This window comes from Haplochromis burtoni, unplaced genomic scaffold, assembly GCF_018398535.1.
Source record: "Haplochromis burtoni strain Fernald_Lab_line unplaced genomic scaffold, NCSU_Asbu1 Contig_18, whole genome shotgun sequence".
Taxonomy (NCBI): domain Eukaryota; kingdom Metazoa; phylum Chordata; class Actinopteri; order Cichliformes; family Cichlidae; genus Haplochromis; species Haplochromis burtoni.
The window spans coordinates 2,824,056-2,845,769 of record NW_024582379.1 but is presented as its reverse complement, the minus strand read 5'-3'; the positions used below and the strand labels follow the sequence as shown (position 1 = coordinate 2,845,769).

At 40.7% G+C, this 21,714-nt stretch overlaps 1 protein-coding gene across 4 annotated transcripts; it reads left to right on the top strand.

The window, feature by feature from the left end:
• The first annotated feature begins 621 nt into the window (after positions 1–621).
• Positions 622–19,141, top strand: LOC102289343 (ubiquitin-associated protein 2). Of its 4 annotated transcripts, none has more exons than XM_042218371.1 (30): positions 622–723; positions 2,552–2,689; positions 2,915–2,992; positions 3,165–3,275; positions 3,427–3,583; positions 3,758–3,835; positions 6,295–6,358; positions 6,588–6,676; positions 6,835–6,887; positions 7,067–7,131; positions 7,308–7,539; positions 7,633–7,882; positions 8,036–8,173; positions 8,392–8,528; positions 9,228–9,460; positions 9,956–10,193; positions 10,313–10,352; positions 10,625–10,751; positions 10,948–11,020; positions 11,134–11,353; positions 11,565–11,656; positions 12,001–12,051; positions 12,239–12,317; positions 12,833–13,027; positions 13,124–13,294; positions 13,866–13,970; positions 14,073–14,105; positions 14,460–14,533; positions 15,537–15,728; positions 18,292–19,141. In XM_042218371.1, exons 2-30 carry the CDS (start codon positions 2,594–2,596, stop codon positions 18,385–18,387), a joined length of 3,567 nt encoding a protein of 1,188 aa, XP_042074305.1. In that variant the 5' UTR covers positions 622–723; positions 2,552–2,593; the 3' UTR covers positions 18,388–19,141. The 4 variants fall into 4 exon arrangements, with proteins under 4 accessions (XP_042074305.1, XP_042074307.1, XP_005916302.1 ...); XM_005916240.2 differs by having other exon boundaries at positions 623–723; positions 10,948–11,005; XM_042218372.1 differs by lacking the exon at positions 14,073–14,105 and having other exon boundaries at positions 623–723.
• Positions 19,142–21,714: the final 2,573 nt, after the last annotated feature.

The following is a 21,714-nucleotide window of genomic DNA, read 5'->3' as shown; positions in this document are numbered from 1 at the left end:
ATAAAAGTTGCTAAGGGGCTCTGAAAACTCGCTAAATATAGTGATAAAGTCACTAAGTTGGCAACACTGCACCTGGCGTGCGCACTCACAATAATGGCTGAGCGTAAACAGTCATGTGTGGACATATTTTACCTCCACAAACAGACGCGGTTTGCGATACATGTGGCAAGACAGTGAGGTGTTGTGGCAACACCACTAACCTCGTCAAACACCTCAGAGTAAATCCTATCACAGAATATGATGGGCTTATGTTGAGGCGAACTGAAGAGGAAGAGAGGACAGGGACAGGTGCGGCTAAGGCAAGACAGACGTCTTTCACAGAGTCCTTTGGTGCTGCAGGCAGGCAACATGCTCAAATAGCGCACAACTTCGGGTTTTTTATTTCTATATGATTATTCTGCATCATTAAGCAATGAGAACAAGTAGTCTGATGTCCTATAATCATTGTGAAGCTATATTATTATATTATTATTACAATTACAAAATGCAATTCTATATTGTATTATGAAAGACAATGAAACATTAAGTTTTTGTACAGAGTATCGGTATCGCATAAGACTGAAGCGCGCTCACACACAGGAACGAGTACGTAAGGGCGTGGTGCTTGGCCATCTGACCGGCTTGGCTGGTTTTGATTGGCTGTGCCGGTTTCACAACGCCGAGTGTCGGCGGGGTAGGTCACGTGACAGCATCTGCTGCTGGCTGAGCGAAGCGTGTTAGCAGGTAAACGAAAGCTTCAGATTTGTTATGTTTGAATATTTTTTTTTATTATTAAGTCGTTTTGAGAGTTCAGGTATGTTATTGTGTACTTTTTGTTTATTTTAACGAACTCGATGGGCCTGTTCAAAAATATTATTCGTCTTATTCGGCTATTAGTCGTCTAACTAACTGCGTTGTATCCGTGCTGAGCGGTGCTGCTTTGTATGCGGACGGGCCGTTCGCACGCCGGGCAGTCGGCATGCCGCCTGTCTCTGGCTCCTGATTACTGCCCAAACAAATCTTAATAACTTTTCTCCCTGAATTATGTGCTTATAAATATATTAAGGGACACGGACAATTAGAAATGTCAACGAACCACGCAGCTCGTTTTAGTTTCAGTTGTTAGCTTGTTGCTAACGTTAGCCACATCTCCCATGAAGTGACTAATGTTAGCTCGTTGGGCTACACAAAGGGGAGCATGGCAGCGCTTGTCACGTTTGTTTATTTTTTGGTTGCTACCCCAGACGGACTGTACATAGAATAGACATATTGGCAGACAGGTTAGGATACTGATACTCTACACACGGCTTGTGGTAGTTTAACGAAGAAATTTGCGTGTTACTCGCACACAGAACAAAGACTAGCAGTTAGCCGGGCTGCTGCTATCGTGAGCTAGTTTGACCTAACATAAACGTTAGCCTCTGTGGTTCATGCTTCTGTCGATTTTATCACACAAATAAGAGTGACTCTGATATTTAATACGTATAATTAAGGCAAAAATAAACACTGCTATCTGTATATGTACGACGCACGCAAATGCTTTGCCAGATAACCCTTTCTCGTGGATTTTATTTAAGAACCCACGCTGCCTGACAAATTGTCACTTGGTTGTATTATTAGCTACAGCCAGTTGCTTTGTTCGATACTACTCAGGCAGTGTTTGTGCTTTTGTTTTTCGCCTTTTTAAAAAGCCTGTATTTCTGTTGTTGTTGCCTATCTTTTATTCACATTTTTGATATATATAAAAGATGTTAATACCAGTATTAAAATATAGCGGTGCACTGAGTGTTTTTGTGTGGGAGAATAAGGCAGGGCTGTAAGCTGACACCCAACAGGCCCCTCTGGGCTGGCTAAATTTAAACGGGGATGTAGGGAGCGACAGATGGGGGTTATAGTCTTACATGGTATACTAGTGAGTCGGTCTGTTTATATTAAGTGTACAGTATCAGCACTGTAAGTAAGGAAAGTTTACTTACATTGCGATTTTCAAGAGCAAAAAGTGACAACGTGCTTTATATTACAAAATAAAATACAACAGTTAAAGCAAAAGCAAGTAAAGCAAACGTAACACCCAGGTATTTGAAAGCTGGGAGAACTGAAGATGTCCAAGAGTTTCACTTACCTTAGGACCAAAGGGGCACGAATAAGAACTTCAGTTTTTTGTGTATTAATAGACGGATAATCGGCTGTCATCCTGTTCTTCATAATATGGATGTAGTCCAAGTTTAACTAGGATCTGTCCAAGTGGCAGCATATACAAGGGAAACAAGTTGGGCCCTAGGATGGCAGAAAAGGACCAAAAATTAGCAAAAGCATCTGAAAAGGTCCAGAGCAAGAAAGAGATGCCCACCCAAGTTCTAAGTCTCTCATTCAGGATACCATAATCAGCTGTGTTGCGGGCAATAGAGACATCCAATAGTGCAAGAACCAAATATTCATGTGCATCATTGACTTTGAGTTTCAAATTATATATACTGCACATTTATTTATTATTGTTTTCTTACTAAGGGGTAATGATGCCGTACCATCTGGCTTTCGTTTCACCTTTGCTTCTGTGTCCTTTGTCTTTCAGATTTTTCTATTTTGTACATACATTGTTTTGTATATACTGTATATGATGACTTCACTGGTCAGCAATCAAGCCCGGGGTACTCGGGACAAAACGCTGCCCACCACCACACAAACAACACAGCAACAGAAGCAGATACAGGTGGGTGGTTGTCATTGTAAATACAGAGTTATTAAGCAAAATAGTCTTTTAACTTCAATAAAATATTGCATCTCTTAGTCTTAAACGTAATTTTTCACTTTTAAATGATTTTATCCCACTTTTCATTAAAATATATAAAGGATCCAAATGCTTTTAAAAACATTTAAATGTACTATTCAGATGGTGATAGTTCTTGATTCTCATTAAGCTCTGTTTGTTTGCCAGGCCACAGCAGAACAGATTCGTTTAGCCCAGGTGATTTATGACAAAAACGATGCTGATTTTGAAGACAAAGTCAAACAGGTAATGTTTGTTCATATTTTGTGCGTAGAGAAATTTTCTGGGTCACCAGGATATATTTTCCTGAATTTAAAACTTAACTGTGTTTGTTTTCTTCTTCTTCTTCTTCTTCTTCTTCTTCTTCTTCTTCTTCTTCTTCTTCTTCTTCTTTTTTCCTATGCTGTGACTTTCACAGCTGATTGAGGTCACTGGAAAGACTCAAGATGAGTGTATGGTAGCCCTCCATGACTGCAATGAAGATGTAAACAGAGCCATCAATTTCCTGCTGGAGAGCACCTCTGACACAGTAAGTATGCTCCATTCCCAAAACATGTGTTGTGCTTGCTTTTTACATATGATTTCGTTATTGCTGTTTTGGGAGAGACTAAATCATGATGCAAAAGTAGAAGTACAAATGCATTTTGTAGCACCATCATGATGTTCTGTTCAACTCTCAGACCTCTTGGGAGACTGTAGGAAAGAAGCGCAGCCTTGGGAAAGAAGGAGGACCTTCAGAGTTAAAGGAGAGCAGGGAGAAGAAGGGAGAGAGGGAGGCCAGTCGTGGGCGTGGAGGGTCCACCAGAAGGGGCAGAGGCATCAGCCGAGGACGTGAGGGTAAGAAAAAGACATGTCGTATGCCTTATATAAATAAGATAAAAACGTAATCTTTCACATCGAGGACAATGGCATTATTTTGGCTCAGTGTTAATTATGACTTTTCCATCATCTCACTTTCCTCATCTTTTTTTTTTTTTTTTTTTTTTTTTTTTTTTTTTTGTTGAATTTCAGGTCGGTCAGAGGAGAATGGATTTGATGTGGCTCCTGGTGAGAGAGGAGGAGACCGTGGACGCAGGGGACGCGGTAGAGGTAAGCATTGGAGAGTAACACATGTCAGATTTATTAAACATATCCAAATGCAGAGTTGGATTATAAGAATGCTAACTGTAGTTACCAGGTTCATGTTCCCTGATGTGACCGGCATCGTATTTGTCTGTTGCTTCAAAATTTAAGTCCACCAATTCCATGTGCTTGCTTGAATGGGTGTTTGATGCATACAGTCACTAAAATGCAAAAATGGAACAGGGCCAAAGATGCACAGCGAGGAGTTTATTTCCTCCTCCAGCAACAATAAAGTGAAAGAGAAAGTACTACACCAGCAACAGAGCCTCATTTACGTGCCATAAATGATTTAGCCTACAGGAAATGGTGACTGTAAGTGGATGGTTATCAGCTGATTTAAGAGCGTTAAGTCAAAACATTTCCTCATGCTTTTTAGTAGTTCTGCTACAGCCTTGATTAGAGCAGGGCGATATGGCCAAAAATATTTATCACGATATATATTTGAAAATTTGCGATAACGATATAACTGACGATATAATTGATGCGAGACAAAATACAACTCCACAACATTACTAGCGCAAAAAGACAACCTTCCATTTATTTTCACTTAAACAAGAAGCTGGTTTTTATGTACATTAAAGCTTTATAAAAATGTAACAGTGCAAATGCAAATTCCTTGCTGAAAGTTTAACCAAAAGGCATTTCCAGTAGAAATGGGCTGACATATCCTGAGCATAACCATGTATAATATCCACTGAAGTTAAAAAGAGGTGCTTTGCAACATTAAACTGCAGTGTGCAGTACGTATTTTTCGGACCATAAGGTGCACGGGATTATAAGGCACATTAAGCGAAACAAAGCAGTCAGATAAATCAAACTTTATTAAACTCATTCTTCTTGCTTCCTCCACTTCTGTACCATTGATTCATTAATGTTGAATTCTCTGGCAGCTGCTCTATTCCCATGTTGTTGCAGTATATTAATGACTAACCTCGTATTGTGGATGGATTATCTCAGTTGTTCTCCTGACTGAAGTTTGGTCCGTTTACAGCATCCTGCCATGCGATTGCATTTGTCTCTAACTATCAGGCACGTTAACTTTTATAAGTGGAAAAGTGTTAGTGTTCGTCCTCCAGCTTCACTGTTTATGTATGCTAACATAGCTGTGTCGCTAGCGATCACGTAGCACATCATTATATACCAGCTAGCCCAACTTCAGTAACCCTACAAACGTCACTGCTGTTTAGTTTCCTGTCTTCATTTATGTTGGAAGTGATAGCAGAGCTGTACGTTTGAATTTATTCAGAAATCTCTGAGTCAGAACATGCAATATCATGCTTGGGTAACTAGCAAACTAGCGAGCTAACTTCCGCTAGCTTCCTGCTAACTTCTAACTCCGTTAAATGTAATAAATTTTGTTTTCATGGATGCCTGGAAGTTAAACTTCATAGTTACACCTAGTAAAGCAGCAATGCTGATCGTTTTATTAAAGATGAAAGAATTTAGACAGTTTTTAACTCTCAGTGATGCTGCAGTGTTCGTTTGACCTGAAGTACGGAGTTTAGGACCCAGATTACTCCCAGATTTAAGAGCATCTTAGTCCGACAAATACGACGGCCGCTTGCATGTTCTGCAAAAAAATGTGCTTTGTCGTGTATCTGACGGACAAACACCAAACCAGTTCCACATCACTGAAGTTGCACCATTTTTACAAACCAATTCTGGTTCATCTGTTTCACTCAACAATCGGCCATGTGCGTATGAAAACAAAGGCACTGCGCATGCGCGTTTTACTCATATTCTATCGCGATATTTCATTTTCCTATCGTTGCCTAACATTATACCGGTATTACCGTGAACGGTATAATATGGCCCAGCCCTAGCCTGATGATACTTTCTGTATCTGCAACTCCACTGGGGTTTGTTCAGAGTTGAGTGATGTAAATTTCATAATGAGTGAGTGTGAGGGTCTGCATGTTTGTTGTGACCGCACAGACTCATCTGAGGAGAATTTACTTTACAATGCAACTATGCATGCCCAATAGGCAGTTGATTTAAAAGAGCCACCTGTCTTCAGCTGTCCATGTCTGCAATTCAATATCTTATTAAAAAGTGTATAAAATGGCTGACAACTCTTACTCCTGTCTTCTTAAATTCAGATACAAATTTAATGAAGCTACAATCTTAAAATGAAGTCAACAGACAGAAACACCACAACCTGTTTTGAGTTGATGATGGATCACTGTAACCACTCCCCACACAAATTGTTTTTAGATTGCAGAGGTGTGCACATGCCCTGACATGAAAATTTAGTGAATCTATTGCTAATCATATTTTTTTTCCAATGCACTAATGGGAAACTTAGCTGAGAAGTCACTGACAATCATTTGTCCCAAGGCTTGATATTCTTAAAAATGCTTAATGAGGAATTTATACTTAAGTGACTTGGTTGTGTTGTTCATATGGTTGTTTTGCTGCATTTTCAGTTGCAGGGGTTCGTGGCAGAGGAAGAGCAGCTGTTGGTAACAGGTTCTCTTCGCAGGGAATGGGGTAAGAATATGCATCATGTAAAAGTTTTACAAAAGGAGGTGATGATGTTGATTACAAGCACATATCTTAAAAACAAGTGTGTGTGTGGAAAAATATGTTTCTGAATCTCCTTGATTGAAAATTTGTTCTGCCTACCGTTATCAGTAAAAACAGATGTCTTTCAATTCGCTCAGTTTTTGTTTTTTTTGGTTTTTGCTTTTTCACACTGCTGCTTTTTTTTTTTCTCCAGAACCTTCAATCCTGCTGACTACTCTGCTAACGCTGGAGCTCGCCAGGAGGCATGGGAAGGAGATGGCAACGAAGCTGCTGAGGAAGCTGGTAAAGAAAATAGTCAGGCATACACTGATTTTTCTTGCAATATATACTTTTTAGTGTCCACTTTCTACATTTGAGCAAATGTCTCGTTTTCGACTATTTCAGGATTGCCACAAGAAATTACAAAAACACTAATTTGGCTGTGCTTCTGTTTTAAATAGGGACATGGGGAGGCAACCCAGAAGACTGGAGTTCAGAAGACTGGAATGAAGATGTAAGGCACTGCTTTTCAGTGAAAGTGTATTGCAGCGCTTTAAATGTGCGCGTTTATGCTTAAAGTCTAGTTTTGCTGTCTAATGATGTTAGTTAACCAAGTCCTGTTGTTAAAGGGTGACTTGATGTGGCTCTGGGAGGTTTTGGAGTGCTGTACTAATATCTTCATCTTTCACACAGTTATCTGAGACCAAAGTATTCACTGCCTCTTCTGCCCCAACAAATCACATCACACCTGGAAACAAGTAAGCTCTTCATAAGTCATTGGCACCTTGAAAGAACACGTAGAAATTGTTTAATTTTGGAGAATGGCATTTTATTTAATCAACACTGTTATTCCTTCATTCCTCCTTCCAAACCTTTCTACTTTCACTCTTCACTCCACTTTCTGTGTGCTCTCCTGTTTCCTGCTTGTTCCCAGTGTGGACCTGGCTGGCATACTTCCTAAGGCTGGAGTGGGTGTAGGGAGTTCTGTGGACTCCGATTTGGGGGCGATAGTCGATGGCCCCTCAGCTGAGGATTTAGGCCAAAGCCTGGTGTTTACCAATTCACATCACAATGGACGCACTGCAACACACAGCTACGCACATGCCACAGCCAACAGCTATGCCCATGCAGCTTCTGGCAGTACCACCTACGCACATGCTGCACTGGTATTCATAACTATACTCTATAGATTTATAGACCTTAATACAATATACATTTAGATGTATCCTCATCGCCTTTTTCTTCTGTCTCCCTGTCAGTCCTCAGTCCTAGGTTCTGGTTTTGGGTCACTGAATGCACCCAAGCAGGCACCTGCCCCTGACATCCGGACATCAGAGCAGCTGAATGGGCCTCGGCTTGGTCAAAGAACCAGTCAGATGTTGGCCACCACCAGCAATAGCAGCATTTCCAAAGACCAAGGGCAGTCTCCAATGCAAGCTCCTGCCCCCTCTCCCTCTGCAGACAACAAGGCTCAAAGACTGGAGAATGGCTCTATTACTGCCCAACACTGTAAGTTTATCTCAGAGTAGTTAGGAATCCAAAACAAAGATGTTATTAGGTTTGGAAGCATTTTTTAAAGAAGGGAGTAAAACCCAGAGGTATGGTGAATATCAGTATTGTAGTCATGGTAATGAATGTATATTTGTCTCCCTTTGTCTTCAGCGGAGATGAAGCTTCAGCCAGAGCCATCAGTGGTGCTCAGCCAGCTGGCTCAACGGCAACAGCAGTCCACAATCCTTCCCACCACAGAGCCTTTGGGCCCTGTCCAGGCACATGCTCCACAGGCCCCTACACCGCCAGGTAGGCCTGCAAAATAGAACTATCCTGTACCACTAAAAGTGTGATTGTAGGCTGTTGCTACCTATAGAGTAGAGAGACAGTAAAATATGTAGTGCCCCTACAAAAAAGATACATAACAGGAAGTCGAGTTAGTCAGTTGCTTTATTGCTATACCGTGCTATTGTTGTTGTGACTATAATGACATGGTGAATGGTCATGGTGCTTTTATTCTCATTCAGGTCATGAGTCCTCTGTCCCTCCTGTAAGAGACAGCGCTTCTCCAGGAGTGAAGCTGCCAGGCATGGAGCCTTTGACCACAGAGCCTCCTCAGCGCCAAATAAAGACACAGAGACGCAGAGCGCCTCCTCCCTCAAAAGTAAGCCTCTTTGAACCTTTTTATCTGGCAGAAAATGTAAACGAGAAATGACACAAGAGCTGTATTCATTCTAAGAGGAGATAGAAACCGAAAATCAGTAATTTATCTCCTCTTAAGGGGTTTACAAGGCAGGTCTGCTAGTTAACAGTTATATGAGCAGACTTAATGGGGTAGTTTCCACAGCCTTATGCTCCCCTTACTACACACACAGGTATGCAAACTTTTTTTAAAGAATAGACTGCTCGTACTTGACTCCTCCCGGTGCTTGTTTATCTGCTAGTCTTGAAGTAGCAGTAGACCAGAATATTCAGCTATTTATGTGTTCTTTTGTTGGCTTTGTTTTCAACTCGGTGTCTTTGTTGTTACAAATAATGACTTTTCACACCTCTGGTTACTGTTTGGACAGTAGCCACCACTAAGCTGCAAGCATAAGGTCGTGTTCACCTTTTACTACATCTGCTCTTGAGTGAGCAGCAGCTGGTGCTTATGCTCAAATCAGCATCACATTTTGTCCTGACCTTCAGTTACTTTTTTTTTTTTTTTTTTTTTAATGGGACTGTTTTAACTCAGATTGAACACTGACAAAATGTTGGTAAAATAAATGTTTTCACAATCAATTTTTTGTAATAAAGAACAGAAACCTACCCCAAATCCAAAAATTAGATCAGTTCTGATTACTCGTCCTTCTGTCGTCTTTAGATTCCATCGTCAGCAGTGGAGATGCCGGGATCGGCAGATGTGTCTGGTCTTAATGTTCAGTTTGGAGCTCTAGACTTTGGGTCTGAGGCTAGCAGTGGAACATCAGATATGGTACCAACTGAGTTGGCCAGGGAACACACGCCTGTTCAGGCCCCACCAGCCATGCCAGTTCCTACTGCTATTCCCACACAGCCGCCTCAGAATAGCCTGTTCTCTAAGCCAGGAGCTGTGAGGTATGTGTTTGTCATGCAAGCATGTTGGTTTATGTGAGGTATTTGTTATGTGTGGCGGGTTTTTTATGTTTTGTTTTGTTTTTTTGCTTTTTTTAATTCCGCATTTAGTGGATATAATACTGGCAAACCGGGTGATTCGCAACACTTTAAATTCCAGAGACTAAAATGACCACAACTCTTTTTGTTTTGCAGTGTAGCCCAGAGCCCTAAAAACATTCAGGAAACTTGGTTTAAAAAAATGTTAAACCTCAGATTCAGAAAAGTCTCATTGTCCAAAGAAAGTTCTTGATGTTGAATTGAACCAGTTTTTTTTTTTTGTTTTTTTTTTTTTTTTTAAATTGAGCTTTTTCATGACTCCATCAGGAACCCTTTGCAACTTTGTTTACATTTATTTAATTTTATTTATTTATTTATTTATTTATTTATTTATTTTTGGAGACCCTATGCTACTTTATGTCTCCCCCAACACAAAATCTCTATTTGTCCTTTAAACAGTGAACACATGAGCAGCTTATCTTCTGTAACGGACCCCAACTTCCCTTCACCCTCTTTGGGCTTACCTAGTGCTACGCCCACACCCTCCCTTGGTCTCCCCAGTGCTGCTGCGCCACCCTCCTCTTCAGCCCCAACCACAGTCAGCCGGGTGGAGAGCAGCATCCCGAGGTCCCTACCCCCTCATCTTGGGTTCCCACAGAGTAAAGATATCCCATCGGCTCCTGGTGGGCCTCTGACGGTGAGTATAAACCTTTTTTCTCAGGTCTCAAACAAAATAAAGATTTTGGCAACTACTTAAATGTTATTTGCCTGAAAGCTGAATGATGAAACCAAGTCTTGAAACGTTTTCTCTCTTAGAATGGCTACACTGGTATGAAGACACAGAGCACACAAGACGGTAAGTACTATTGTCAGTAATGTAAAAATGCACTCACATGGCCAATAAAGTCTGGTATAATGAACATTGATTGCTTAATGCTGAGGAGGAAATGGAAAGATGCATCTTAGCGCAAGTTGTGGTTTGCTAAATGCCGTTTTTATAGCCACCCCATCTCATTTTCTTTTTCACCCTGATTCTGTTCAATTCTTTTCCTTCTCATATAGTAACTTAAAAAAACAGATAAATAGACCAAATTTTGCCCCAGATTAATCTTTCTAATTTTAAACCAGGCACAGCATCATCTAGGACAGTGAAAACTGAGTCTCCCATTATGACAAGTGACAGCAGCCCTGGCCACCACATCCCTTCTCCTGCAGTTACAGCTTCCCACTCAACATCCATCTCATCGTTCAGCAGGTAAGGAGCGGCTCGGCTGCACTTTAATGTTTTTGCCTGGAGATGATGATGCTTACAAGCACATATCTAAATCGTTTAATGTGGACATATTTTTCACTGAATCTCCCTGCTTCCTGATCACACATCCAATTTGAAGTGCTTTTGCAGATTTATCAGATTTCAGCAGGCTGACAGACTCTCTTTATTCTCTTTGTAGTCACACAAGCAGTACGCACTCATCTGGGTCGACCCTCTCTACGACTTCCTCCCTTACGGTAAACAGATGCTTAGTATGTTTGGATTTTATAATTTTATTTTAATCCAAAATTTTAACTAAGCTCCAGAGTTTACAAACAAACAAACAAACAAAAAGAAAATGCGTTCTCTGCTTTTATTCTTTCAGACGAGTAACGAGGAGAGTAGCAGCGGAAACATCCATGCCTTTACTTCGCCATCATCCAGCCAGGTTGTTAATCCCAATCCTTCAGCTCCCCCCGTTGTCAGTAGTTCTGCCACCAATGGTCTGCATCCATCTGGAGCACCTGGACTAATTCCAAATGGCACAAACGCCACACTCTCAGCTGCCGGCAGCCGCACAGCACCCCTGCTCACCACCACCTCCGGTATGATCTTTACTACCATAACACCACGATGGATGTTAAAACTAAAATATTTTGAAATATCATACTCAATTCTTTTTTCTTTTTTTTCTTTTTTTTACTATGAATTATGATTTTAATTTGGCTGTTTTGGACACTTAACTGAGACTGCACTTATCTATAAATGGTTATGTTCATTCAGTGCATAATGTGTCCTTTGTGGTGTCTGCTCCAGGTAAAGCTCCTCCCAACTTGGCCCAAGGAGTGCCACCTCTCCTGGCCAACCAGTACATCATGGGCCCTGGTGGATTGCTCCCTGCATATCCGGTAGCTATTTAACTGTATCATATAATTACTTGTTTGTGTTACTCTTGATCCCATGAATTTTTAAGGGAAAGGAAAGACTTAATATGGATCCTAAAGATAGATTAATTGGGTGTCCTCTTTAAAAAATAAATAAATAAATGCAGGTTTTTCTAGAAGTGCAGAAACTGAACAGAGGGATTGAATTTTCTCTTTATTCTATAGAGGTTTTTAGTCATTTGGGAAGATTTTGATCATGTACTGAATACACTCATTAGCAGCTAGTAAAGATAAAAGGCTTTGTAGGCATAAGCCATGTTTATTAGACTCCAACATCTGCTAAATAACCATTGTCCTAATTTCAACAGCAGATATATGGATATGAGGACTTGCAAATGCTGCAATCGCGTCTTCCTTTGGTGAGTCTGTTGCTTAACTTAACCTTTAATAATGCCTTAATGTTAGTTGCTTTTTAACATGAGAAATATCTGAGTATTTTGATCTAGACAACCCAAAATGTGATGTCCACATATGTGGACGCCAGGTCCTAGGAGGTTAATGCTGTTCGTCTTTTTAATTATTAATTATTTTCCTCTATCTGGACAGGACTACTATGGTGTAACATTCCCTGGTGCTACAACTGCTATGCCTGGTAGAGATGGACTTGCTAATAACCCATATTCAGGTAGATCAAATTTTATTCTCCCTTGCACTTCATCATTTTGACTTGATGACTTTGGTTAAGCACTTTTTTTTTTTTTTTATAGATTATGTTGAACTGAAATTTTCTGTTGCCTGTAGGTGTTTTTTTTAATTATTTTTTTAAGGGGGGTGAGCATCTTAGTTTTTTTTCTAAGCTGTGTTTTTAATCTTTGCTATGGCTTGAAGCAAATGAAGGACATTTCCTAAGAACACCAGCCCAACAATATCCTTAAAGCCTCGTGTATTTGTTGCCTAAAGGGTGGTCATCTAAGAACTCTGTTTTTACTGATGGGGAATTGTGTTCGGTGGAAAGCTGGAGTACCTGTTATAAGAGTAGAAATGAGGCTTTAGGGTTGTCTGTGAAGGTTCTCAGTCATCCAGGTCATCGTAGTCAAAGGAGCTTGCAAAGAAAAGCGTCTGGACTTCTTTAAGTTAAGGCTTTAGGGTTCATTTCCACTTTTGTCTTACCTTTCTTCTGTCTCTCCTGATTCTGCTCAGGTGAAGCAACAAAGTTTGGCAGGAATGACTCTTCATCTCCAGCTCCTCCAACCACCCTGTCTACAGCTGGGGTGCAGTCACAGCCCCAGCAGACACAGCAGACAGGCACACAAGGGCAGGGTCAGAGCCAGGGTCAGCAGACACAGAACCAGGCCTTCCTCAACCCCCCTCTCCCTCCTGGCTATGGATACACTGGTAAGGGAAAAACAAAATCATGTTTAATCACATCGACGTCAGTCATTTTAAGGTTTTACACTATTAACCATTTGCACATCCTCCATCATTTCACAGGTCTGCCATATTATGCTGGTATGCCTGGAGTTCCCTCAGCTTTCCAGTATGCACCCACTGTCTTTGTGCCTCCTGCCTCAGCCAAGCAGCCAGCAATGGGCCTGGCCAACCCCTCCAATCAGTACCACCAACAGCATCAGCCAAGTTATGGACAGCACGCATATGGCACAGGTAAGACCTGGACTAAACAGGGTTTTGTCTGGTTTGTTAGAATTCTATTATTATTGTAATAGTAGTTGTAATACATTAGTAAACTAAACTGATATCTCAGCAACACAAAATGTAGTTATGAAGCTTAATTAGCTTAAAAGCTGGCATTATTGTGGGCTTCCTGGAAAGTTATTTTTGTGTATTTTGAGACTCAAGTGTAAAAATAGACGTCAGACTAAATCAAGGTGTCTCTAGTGGGAGGGGAAAGTGAACTGAATTTCCAAACCTTTACACATGTACACCGTATGCTGCATGTGCGTGTAGAGTTGGGCCTGTTTTGTTTTTGTTTGTTTTTTCTGCTTGTGCTGCATGCATAGCTCAAACCCCCTGCTAAAGTTGGACACAGCTCAGTATAGACAGCTGCCATTTCAGTCAGGTTACCTTACTGCCTCTCTCTCTCTCCTGCCCCCTCCCCCCTCTTTTTCCTTCCCATCCTCCTCCTTCACAAAATCTGCTCCTCATCCTCTCTCCCTCCCCCCTCTGCTTTGCTCTGCCTCCTCTGTTCTTCTATACTCTTCCTCCTCCCCTTCAGCCTTTGATGACCTGTCTCAAGCCCACGGTGGGGAATACAGTAAGGCAGGGTATGGAAGCACTGCCCAGTCACAGGCCAAGTCAGCAGGCAGCGGTCCAGGGAAAGGTACATGCACGACACATGGTGCACACTCTAACAACACACAAACACACACACAGTTAGTGGGCGTTTTTCAAGGAGGAAAAACGGGTGTACTCACAATTGCAGATGATTCTACAGTCGAGAGTGTCCTGGAGAAAGGTGTGTATTTGCAAGCATGTGATTTTACTTTCATGTGCAAATGGCTGGGTACATGCTAAAGGGCGGCGCGGAAGTGAGAAACATGCCTCTGCTCCTCCTCACTTACTATGCTTCTTCCTCCTGGCTGGCCTGTGTCCTACTAACAGTGGAAACTGGCATTTAGTTTAGAAGATAAGATAAGCTTATCAGCATTGAAGTGACACAGCTGCTGTTTTTTTTTTTTTGTTTTGTTTTGTTTTTATGCATTCCCACTGATTTGTTGTTGCTTTTTCTGTTTTTGTCCTCCTTTCCCTCTGAAATCCCAACATTGTCTTTTCCTCTTTTTCCTTCTCCCCCTCTTTCATTTCTTTCCAGCACCAGGATTGTCAGGTTCAGGTACTAGTGGTGGAGTACCTGACATGGGAGGTTCAATCTACAGCAAAACACAGGTGTGTGTGTGTGGTCCACATGTCTAAGCATGATCTGTTTGTATATATCTAAAACAATGTGTTTTGTATGACGTTTTTTAAGAGGTTTAATCATTTAAATGTGTGGTGCAAAGTTAACTGGTAAAAATACGTTATTTGTTCAAATGTTTCCTACTGGGGGGAGTTAAAACCTCATTGATGGATACCAGCATTTCTATTTAATGACAGGAAAATACTAAGCTGTAAAGGTAATGGATTATACCCAGTAAGAGCTCGGTAATGTTTTTCTGACAGTTCTTTCTTGAATTGGAAGAGCTGTCTGATTCACATTTCCAGACTGTTCATGTATATCACACTGTCTAAGTTCATTTCCTCAGTTCATCCACTCTCCACCCTATTTTAAAGCCCACTACATGACTGTTTTTATCCTTTGCTCATACCGAGGCTGCTGGCTTGTGGTTGGCTCAGAGTTCTGCATAGCTTTCACTTTGTTAGCTTCTTTAAACCGTTGGCTTGGTGAAATTGATTAAAATGTCTCGTTAGGTTTGTTGTCTTGAACTCTTTGATACGGTTCCCCTGTAGTGTTCTTTAGCTTCCTCACTCATTGAAGAACTCACTAACAGCCACATGCTAACAACGTGTGACTGCTCATAGCTTATGTTTGTGAGTTTGCATGCGACTTTACATACAGAGCAGCTTGAACTCTCAACTTTTGACTTAGTTGATGCCTTAGTCCATATACGCATCTGGTTAGTACAAACTTTGGCTACATATATTACCATAATCAAGCTCAGTTAGGTCCTCTTTAAATGATTCTGCTTGTCAAATGAAAATGTAGAAATGTGAGCATTTCAGTTTGAATGTCAAATTTTTTAAAATAAAGCTCGGATGAAGAACTGTTTAATTTCAGAAGAATATTAAATGGAAAGATTATGGATTAGATTGTTTTTGCCAGACATAAATGAATCTTTTGTCCTCGTTTTTTGTTTTTGTTCTCTTTTTTCTTTTTTCTTTTTTTTGGTAGTCATTTGACAAGCAGGGCTTCCACACAGGGACACCACCTCCCTTCAGCCTGCCTTCAGCACTAGGAGGAACGGGGCCCCTGAACCCTGGTGGTGCGCCTGGCTACGCCCCTGCACCTTTCCTGCACATTCTGCCTCCTCACCAACAGCCCCACTCCCAGCTGCTGCACCATCACCTCACACAGGACGGACAGGTAACCCTCCACAACCAGTGGGGAAAAAAAAATTTTATACATTAAACTTAGAGGTTTTAGTATAGTTTAGTTTTGCTTTTGGTTTATTGTCAATTAAAAAGGCTGCTGTACCCTTACTAAATATTTTTTGTGCTAATCAAATAAGAAAAGTACTCAATGTGTACATCTGATTAAATTCTGCACCTGTGTTACTGCAGTTTGTTGTTGTTGTTTTTTTAAACTCAGTTTTTATTATAATTTACAACATTGCAATGTTCACAAGTAAGACAGTTACTGGAACCGCAGTGCAGAAATACAGATTACAATAAGAACTGCAATTGGGGGAAACAACACAAAACTGGGAAGCGACCCCCCCCCCCAAAAAAAAAGACAAAAACAAAACTTATTGTTAAAAAATATGTGACAATCTTAATAGCCATAAATGAATGAAACGAAACAGTAAAGCATGTATGGGTCGCCAACGCTCAGTAAACAATTCTCTCTGAATCCGCAGAGCATATGTTATTTCCTCCATCTGGTAAATTTCTCTTTATCAATCCACATATTATATGAAGGTGGGTCAAGATTCAGCCATTTAATAGTAATACACTTTAGTGATGCTGTAAGCAAGATTCTTAAGAGATACTTTTTATTGTTTCCTGCAAAACCATTTGGTAATACTCCTAAAATGGCTAACTGTTGGTCTTTGTTAGTGGTTGTTGGAAAACTGTATTGAGAACTCTAAATATGTCATTCCAAAATGAGCAGATTTTTGGGCATCTGTGATATGGGTTCCTAAATGAGTACCACAATTTCGCCAGCAGGTATCAGGATTTGTAGGCTTCATTTTGGCCATTATCTCTGGGGTTCTAAAATATCTCATGACCACCTTCCATTTGAATTCTCTCCACAGCCCAGAGTTAGTCACGAGATGGGCTTCACTGAACACCTCTTCCCAGGCGTCCTCTGAGATTTGAGTGCCAGTCTCAGCTTCCCACCTTGCCTTAATATCCAAAGTTGCACTTGTACTGAAACTCATAAATGCGTTATAGAAATTGCTGATTAATTTTGCGGAGGAATAACTTTGAAATATTTTTAGAAATATTTCCTCAGTGGGTGAGGGCTCCAAAACTTGCCTCCATTCTTTATGTTTTGTCAAAAAACTTCTTAGCTGCAGAAATCTGAAAAAGTCAGAAGAAGGAAGCTGAAACTGACCTCTCAATTGTTCAAATGAGCTCAGGTGCCCATTCCTCACAACATGACAAAGTTTATGAAGCCCGTTATGTGACCATGCTCTGAAGCCAGTCTTCCACAATAGGAGAAAAACCCTGCAGGGAGGAGAGGCTTGATAAAATTGAAATTTATTTTGGAAGACCGAATGATTGTTTGATTCTACGCCAAATCTTTAGTGACCCTCGTCCATTCCCCCATATGCACATTTTTAATTGAAATGTTAGAAAAAAAACAGGGATTCCAATGGTCTTTCGCATATTGTCTTCTCAATGTTTAGCCACTGAGTTTCAGACAGATCCCGCACCCATACAGTCAGGGGTCTCATCTGAGCTGCCCAGAAATAATATTTCAGATTTGGAACAGCCAGTCCCCCCTGCAGTTTTGACAGTTTTAATGTTTGGAACTTGATCCTTGGGCGTTTGCCTTGCCATATAAATTTGGAATTTATCTAAATTATCAAATGTAGAGTTGGGAATGTTTATAGGCAGCATTTGAAAAAGGTATAGAAGTCTTGGCACTACATTCATACGTATACTCTCGATCCGACCCAAGAAAGACAGAGACAGGACATAATTTACATAATTTACTTTTAAACAAGTCTGATAATAAGTGAGGAATTTGAATTCCTAAATACTTGATACCTTCCTTTGGCCATTTAAAGCAAGATGAAATGTTTCCTCCTATATCCATTGCCAATGTTTTGTCAATATTAACTTTGTAACCAGAGAGGTAACCGTATGTACTAATAATTTCTTTTAAATGAGGTACACTGACTGCAGGATTTGAAATGTATAAAAGTACATCGTCTGCATAGATGGACAATTTATGCTGTTCTCCATTAATTGTAAGGCCCTGAATTTCATGTTCATCTCTAATCAGCTGCGCCAGAGGCTCAATACTTATATCGAACAGCAGGGGCGACAGTGGGCAACCTTGTCTACACCCACGTTCCAGTGGAAATCTGGCTGATATTGTTCCATTTACCCGTACAGCCCCCATTGGGTTGGAGTAAAGAATCTGTATCCACTTAATTAAGTTTGGCCCAAATTTGACTCTTTCAAGTGTATGGGCCAAGTATTGCCAGGAAACCCTGTCGAATGTTTTGTGCGCATCGAGAGACAGAATCGTTCCTGCAGTTTTAAGGATTTTATTTGGCCTGTCACTATCGATCATCACTGAAAAGTTCTCCTTGATAATTCCTGGGTTTCTCCACTGTTGTTGTATATTTAGAATCTGCACCCTCTTGTGTGATAAGTTCAATAGAATAGGGCTGACTAAAATTAATAATATAAGCACTTTGAAATGACACAAATTAAACACATCCACTGAATGGACTTCTTTTTCTTCATAGGGCGGTCCTGGTCAGCGCAGTCAGTCCAGCAGCATGCAGCAGAAAACCCAAGGCAGCAAGTCCAGCTATAGCAGCTCTGCATACTGGACAAACTGAGGAATGCTTCCATATGTTTTTTGGGGTTTTTTTGTTTTGTTTTTTCTCCTCGTCTCCCTGAAAGGCTGCGTGTGTAAAGCTAAAACAGAAAAACAAACACACTACCCTCACAATGAGCAACCATGGGTTTCGTTGCCCTGCTCCCCCCACCTCCAAGTCCTCTTAAGTCTTTTGGGTTCTCTCTTCCCCCCCCCTTTTCAAAATTGGTTGTACATGTAAGATATTTATGTATTTATATATAAATATATATATATATACTGTATATGTAATAGTAGAACATGAAATGTGGTTGCTGCATTTTATTTTTGAAGGACTTTTTGTTTACTTTTTTCAAAACTGCAGGAAAAGATGTTACATTGAGACAAAATGAGATGTTAGTGAGAGAGTGAGTGAAGAAGAAAAACGACCCAAAACTTCCTGGAAGAAACCAGAAAAAGGAAAAGGAGAGAGCTATAGCACTGATTGCATTTGAGGACACTTCAGATGGGGGTGGGGTTTATAATAACTAACTGCATCTGTCTCCTCTTTTTTTCTTTTTATACATGACTTCCTGAATGGCTGGGCTCGTCCCTCTGAGCTTCATTTTGTAGCTTCCTGTCTTTTCCCTCTTTCTTCTCTCCCTCTCCTCTGGAGAGCTGCCTACTCTCCCGGGGTCACTTTCTTTAAAGAAAGACCTGCCCATCTAAATTTTATATTTTTATTTAATTTTAACCCTCATTTTCTCGAAATAAAGTTCTGAGCAGTTGGTAACTGACTCCTTGTTTTATATGTATGTACATTTACACAAGTTAATCAAGTGGGATTTCCTTGACTGACCCATGTCTTCAGACTCATTTTCAGTGTTTTAACATATTTACTTGTATTTACTGGGATTTATTTGTTTCGGATGAATGTCTATTTCACTACATAAATCATGAACAAATGTGTAGGCAAACGGCTAAATATTTTTTTTAACATGAGAGTACAAAAAGGCCTTAAAACACAAAGGTTACTAGTGATAAACTGGTCATTTTTGGCAGCACAGTGGTGTGCACTGTTGCCTCACAGTGAGAAGCTCCAGGGTGTCAATCCCCCTGCAGACTGGAGGCTTTCTATGTGGAGAATGCATATTTTCCCCAGCTGGGCATATTTGATCACTATTGTTAAATAATCTGCTCTTGTTCTTTGTGCCACCCACTGACAGTGAATGACTGTTAATGAAGATGGCTCCATGTTGTAGTAATTAGACTCTGATTCAAGACTAAGACACAAACTCTCAGGCTGTCCCAAGCTCAGATAAATTAGATTCCATTAAGAAGGCATGAGGTGTAAAATCTGGGCCAAATTGAACCTCCAGAGCCATCTGCTGTGGTTCAGTTCTAAGTACCAGAACTACTGCTGTCCTATTTCGATCTAATTTATACCTGTATGCTACAATGTTAAATGATAAAAGCATCCTCAGTTCAAGTCCGAGAAAAAATATTTTCTTTCCATTTCTAAACTCGCATGAGATTCAGAGCAGAGTAGGTCCCTGACACGCAGGTTTAGCATTTTCTGTAATCTGGTCAGTGTAACTGTTCTCTGCAATAGTCTTTTAAGCCAGTTGGCCATATGGTGGCCCAGCTTGAGCAAGACACAGGTGGCTCTGATCACAGTGAATCCATCATAGCACTCTTTTTTTCCTTTTCCCATAAAATACCAAGTTTGTGATGTTAATGAAAGCTAAACTGATGCACGTTTAAAAGTGTATTAATCTCATCCTTGTTCTATGACAGGGCCTTTTATTTCAAGTGGCTGAATTTGTGCGGCACGGTGCATTGATGCACGGTGACTTTGTTAGTCTTGTGCACGTTCAGCACAGTACCATCACGTAAAGAGAACGAGATATTTTTAAAGGTGAGCTATGATGTCACTTGAGGCCCTCATAGTTTTATGAGACATTTCATTTTCAAACTGATAAATCAAGGTTAGTCCCAGCAACGGTTCTGAACCTTTTTTTGAGTGATGTTTGAATGGTATAGCATATGAAAAAAATCAAAGTGAGGAAGTTTAATTCTGTTTGTGTAGAGGCGAAGGCATGGTTAGAAATGGTGATGAGTTCAACTGCAATTGTGTGTAACTTATCAGTCACCACCTGGTGGCAGTATATAACTGCCCTATGTGGGTATTAATTCCATGCCATACACAGACTTTTGACCCAGGAGCCCAGACTGAGTGGATCACTGTTACAGGAACATATCAAATAAATCCTCTTATGAAAATCAAAATATTCAGACTGAGTGTGCTGGTGAAAACCACTGACAAGGGTCACATTGACCGTTTTGTTACAATGCATTATTTTACTGGCAGACACTCGGTCTTTATCAGTATATCAACCTGACATGCTTCACATGGCAGCGGCATGCTGTTCCTCAAAAGGTCAAAGTGCCCTGTGACACTGAAAAAACAGCTCTGCTTGTGTAACGTGACAAAGTATCAAGGTGATGAAAGGGCCCCTAAATGTCCCTGATCCCAGTCTGTGGGATATACTGGAACAAGCCTAATTCACGGAAGCTCTTCTGCCAGCTTCCTGCTTCCAGAGGTCCTACATCCATACACAGCTGGTTCAGGCCTGTTTGAGCAGCACAGAGAGTGGGGCCTTCGTGAAGCTGGTTTTAATACTGAGGCAGATCAATGTACACAGTTCATACGTGTGATGCTACATGAGTGTGTCTAAATGTGAGGTGATCAAACCTAAAAAAAAACAAACACTTTTTTGTTTTTGCAGATTATTTGAGTCATTTTTGCCTGATAAGTACGCAGAAAACTGATGGTGACAACATTCACACACGGACCTTCAAAGTTTTAGCTATACTACTCTCTGTCTCCACCCTACAGTCATTGTCTCAAGTGAATGTAGAGAGTGTGTGTGAACACCCAGAGGAGCCTATATAACCCTGGAATGTGTTGGACAAAGGAAAGGGTGTAGAGATGAGGAGAATGATGGTTATATGGGAGGATAAAATTCAGGACAGCGAGGAGAGAAAGTTGGTGAATGGCAGGTGCTATTGTGGCCTAAGTGCAGGAGCCTAAAACGACAAGGTCAAAGGTCAAAGTGAAGTTGCATGGCTAGCCTCAGCTCCCTGGATGTCCGCCCAAAGAGATACCAATACGTAATAGGCCAAGGAGCCATGGGAAATAACCAAAGGGACATAAAGGTACGTGAAGGAAAGTAAAGAGCAAAAAACAGAACATTTGGAGAGAAAAGGAAAGCAAACCAATGACAGAATGTGGAGACATTAGAAAGCAATTTGGATGCATTTACATGACTAGCTCACATCTGATAACATGCCTGTGCTGATGGAAGAA